Consider the following 2,809-nt stretch of genomic DNA (forward strand, 5'->3'; position numbering starts at 1 on the left):
AACTCTTCTGAATGATGTTATAAATATTTGCTGGCGTGTTGAATTTTTACAACTATCAAATTTTAAAATTTTAAGAGGAATCCCATCTTGCGTAGTTAAGAATATGTGATTTCTCGGTTAATAGTTGATAGACCATTAATCGGAGAAGGTTTTCAATCGATATTTTTTTTGCATTTCCAAACCAGTTTAAATTATAATTGCATTTCCAAACCAATTTAAATTATATGCTACTTAAATGCTAACGAGCAAAATTAATATTTTAAGAATGGAATGATTTCAAAGGAGAAAAGATTCAGAGTGAGCTTCTTAGATCCTAAGAGGCACCCTTGAAAGGTTCATCAAAAGAAATCAGCCAAATGGAGCATGAGGAAAATGGAGAAGAGTGGAGAGGGGAAAATAATTGCTCAACTGCAACAACTGACGGAAAGATGTTTGTTCTGCCTAGTTTGCCCGCATGGGTTGCAGGTGATAAAGAGGATGCGGATGGCGGAAGCTCTGATCACTTTTCCTCACTTACAACCCAGTCAAGTACCACTCCTTCACATAAAACAGCGACCACGTCTTTGAAAGAGTTCTGTGATAAACAGAAGCTCAATCCTAAATTTGACCTGATAAGCTCAGCTGGTGGGAAGTTTGTTTACGAGGCAAAGTTGGATGATGTTGTGTTTACGTCGGAAGCGAATAGCAAGAAGAATGCGAGGAACAAGTGCTCGGAATTGATGCTGTTAGCACTAAAGGACAAGATGTCAGATCAGGATAAGATTCGGTTTCTGAAGCCTTATTTTCCAGAAGATCAGATTGGCGAAATTCAGCCGAGTGTGGCTGAGAATTTCGTGGACAAGAATCCGATCGGAGAGCTACAGGAGTATGCAGTTGCGTTGCAGTGGCCTTGTCCCGACTATGAACTAATAGACGAGACGGGACCTGCACACGTGAAGTCATTTGTAATGCAGTGCACTCTCAACAAGCTAGTGTCTGTAGGTAAGAGTTTAACAGAATATTCAGATTGATATACTTATCTAAGATTAATATTATTACTCACGATTGCTAGCAAGAGTGGGGAGAGAAGAACAGCAGAAAAAATAGTTTAATTACAAAGCAGAATTTCCCAACTATTTTAGATTTTTGCAGTATTCATTGCAACCGAAATTTCTCCGTTTCAGCAGATTTTTGTACATATGATATATACTGCACAATCAAGAAGATGTTTACGTCCTCCGGTCATGTAGCCTTGAAGTGAGAAGAGCATTGAGTACTTAATAAAGTAATCACAAGAGATTACAAAGAAATTGACTTCATTTTTAGGCAATTCAGACCAATATAGATTTATATACTTTTGGAGGAAACGAATACCGTAATGCTGGCAAAAATGCTCACCAAAAACAGGGAATTTACCATGTACTTATCCTTTTTGAGCATTTATTGTTGTTAACGTTGAGTATTTTGGGATGTTTTGTCCAAATCCCATGAGCTGAATAAAAGACATTGTTTCAGGAACAGCCAAATCTAAGAAGTTAGCAAAGAGAGAAGCAGCTCTTTGCATGCTTAAGCAGCTAGGCCAAATGAAGTTCAACGAGGAAACGAAGGGCTCCAAGCGAAACGTGGTCAACGAATCTCTAGCACAGTTAGAAGATTGTTTCATGCCGTTACAGCTTGACCAGGAAAACGAAACAAATATCTGGCGGAGCGAAGACAAGAAAGCTAAAATGGAGAAAGAATTTGAATCTCGAAATAATTTAGATCTTTCTGTTGAGGCATATCTTAACACTTATCAAGTGGAGCTGACACCGATTGACGTCGAGCTTGTACTAGCCAATGTCGATTCTCAGCTGCCAAGCGTAAACTATTCTCATGAGCTGGATAAGTACTTGAGCATGAATGGAATTAAGTATGTCTTTTCCATTGAAAACGCTGTCAGACTAGTGTCAGATCATGAACCGGCTGCTAATACTGAAGATGCAAGGACAATGCGTTGCTCGTTAATGATTCATTTTGGACAACCGTTGACGTTTGTTAATTGTGCTGTTAATTCTGAAGAGGCCAAACAAGCGGTAGCCAGGGAGGCTTTGATTCATTTAATTAAACAGCAGAAATACAAGGAACTCACATTTGCACAGTTGAACAGACTATTACCTGAGCGAACTCCTTACTTACTTTAAATTCAGTGTCTATTTTGGCACTTGTCAATTCAATGTGCAGTCTCATCTCAGCAGAGAAATATGTTTATATGCAATAGAAATTAGCTCTAAATTTATTGTTTTTAACTCTTTTTAATTACAACACCATTTTAAGGACTAAGTAATACCTTTAGTGAAAAGAATTGGGAGCCAATGAGAGGGAACAACCAATCACAATACGATAACTGAAGACGCACTCAGATGCACAATCAATAATTTTGATCGCTACAGCTATTTAAAAAAACACGAGAGATCAATTGTTCCGACATGAACTTCACCTGTAAAAAACGTACGATTTTTAATTAATAGCTGCGAAGCGATAGCGGCTATTATTGGGGACATCGTGGTTTTTTTGACAATCCAAGAAGTAAGATGTTTTTACACAGTTTTCATGACTTTGATCGTTCAAAACGGCGGAAACAAGTAAGGACCAGCGGGCATTGAGTTTCATTAGAAACCCTCAAGTAGCTTTAGTAGTCTCTCAAGTGCTTAGAGTGCTGACTCTGCTAGCAGGGCCTAAATTCAAGGTTAAAAGGTCATGAATTGACGCTTGTCAAAGTTGATTAAGGTCTTTTGCAAGATAGAATTACTTGCTATGGCCATTTTTTGAGCTTTATCTTTTGGTACTGCAA

The 2,809-nt window shown here is 38.2% G+C and overlaps 1 protein-coding gene across 1 annotated transcript; it reads left to right on the forward strand.

Annotated features, from left to right (window-relative positions):
- Positions 1 to 267: 267 nt before the first annotated feature.
- Positions 268 to 2,269, forward strand: LOC142335267 (uncharacterized). Its single transcript, XM_075383690.1, has 2 exons — positions 268 to 981; positions 1,495 to 2,269. Exons 1-2 carry the CDS (start codon positions 357 to 359, stop codon positions 2,157 to 2,159), a joined length of 1,290 nt encoding a protein of 429 aa, XP_075239805.1. The 5' UTR covers positions 268 to 356; the 3' UTR covers positions 2,160 to 2,269.
- The last annotated feature ends 540 nt before the right edge of the window (positions 2,270 to 2,809 follow it).

The sequence above is a fragment of the Convolutriloba macropyga genome, chromosome 2 (genome assembly GCF_964194025.1).
Source record: "Convolutriloba macropyga chromosome 2, txConMacr16.3, whole genome shotgun sequence".
In the NCBI taxonomy this organism is placed as follows: Eukaryota; Metazoa; Xenacoelomorpha; order Acoela; family Convolutidae; genus Convolutriloba; species Convolutriloba macropyga.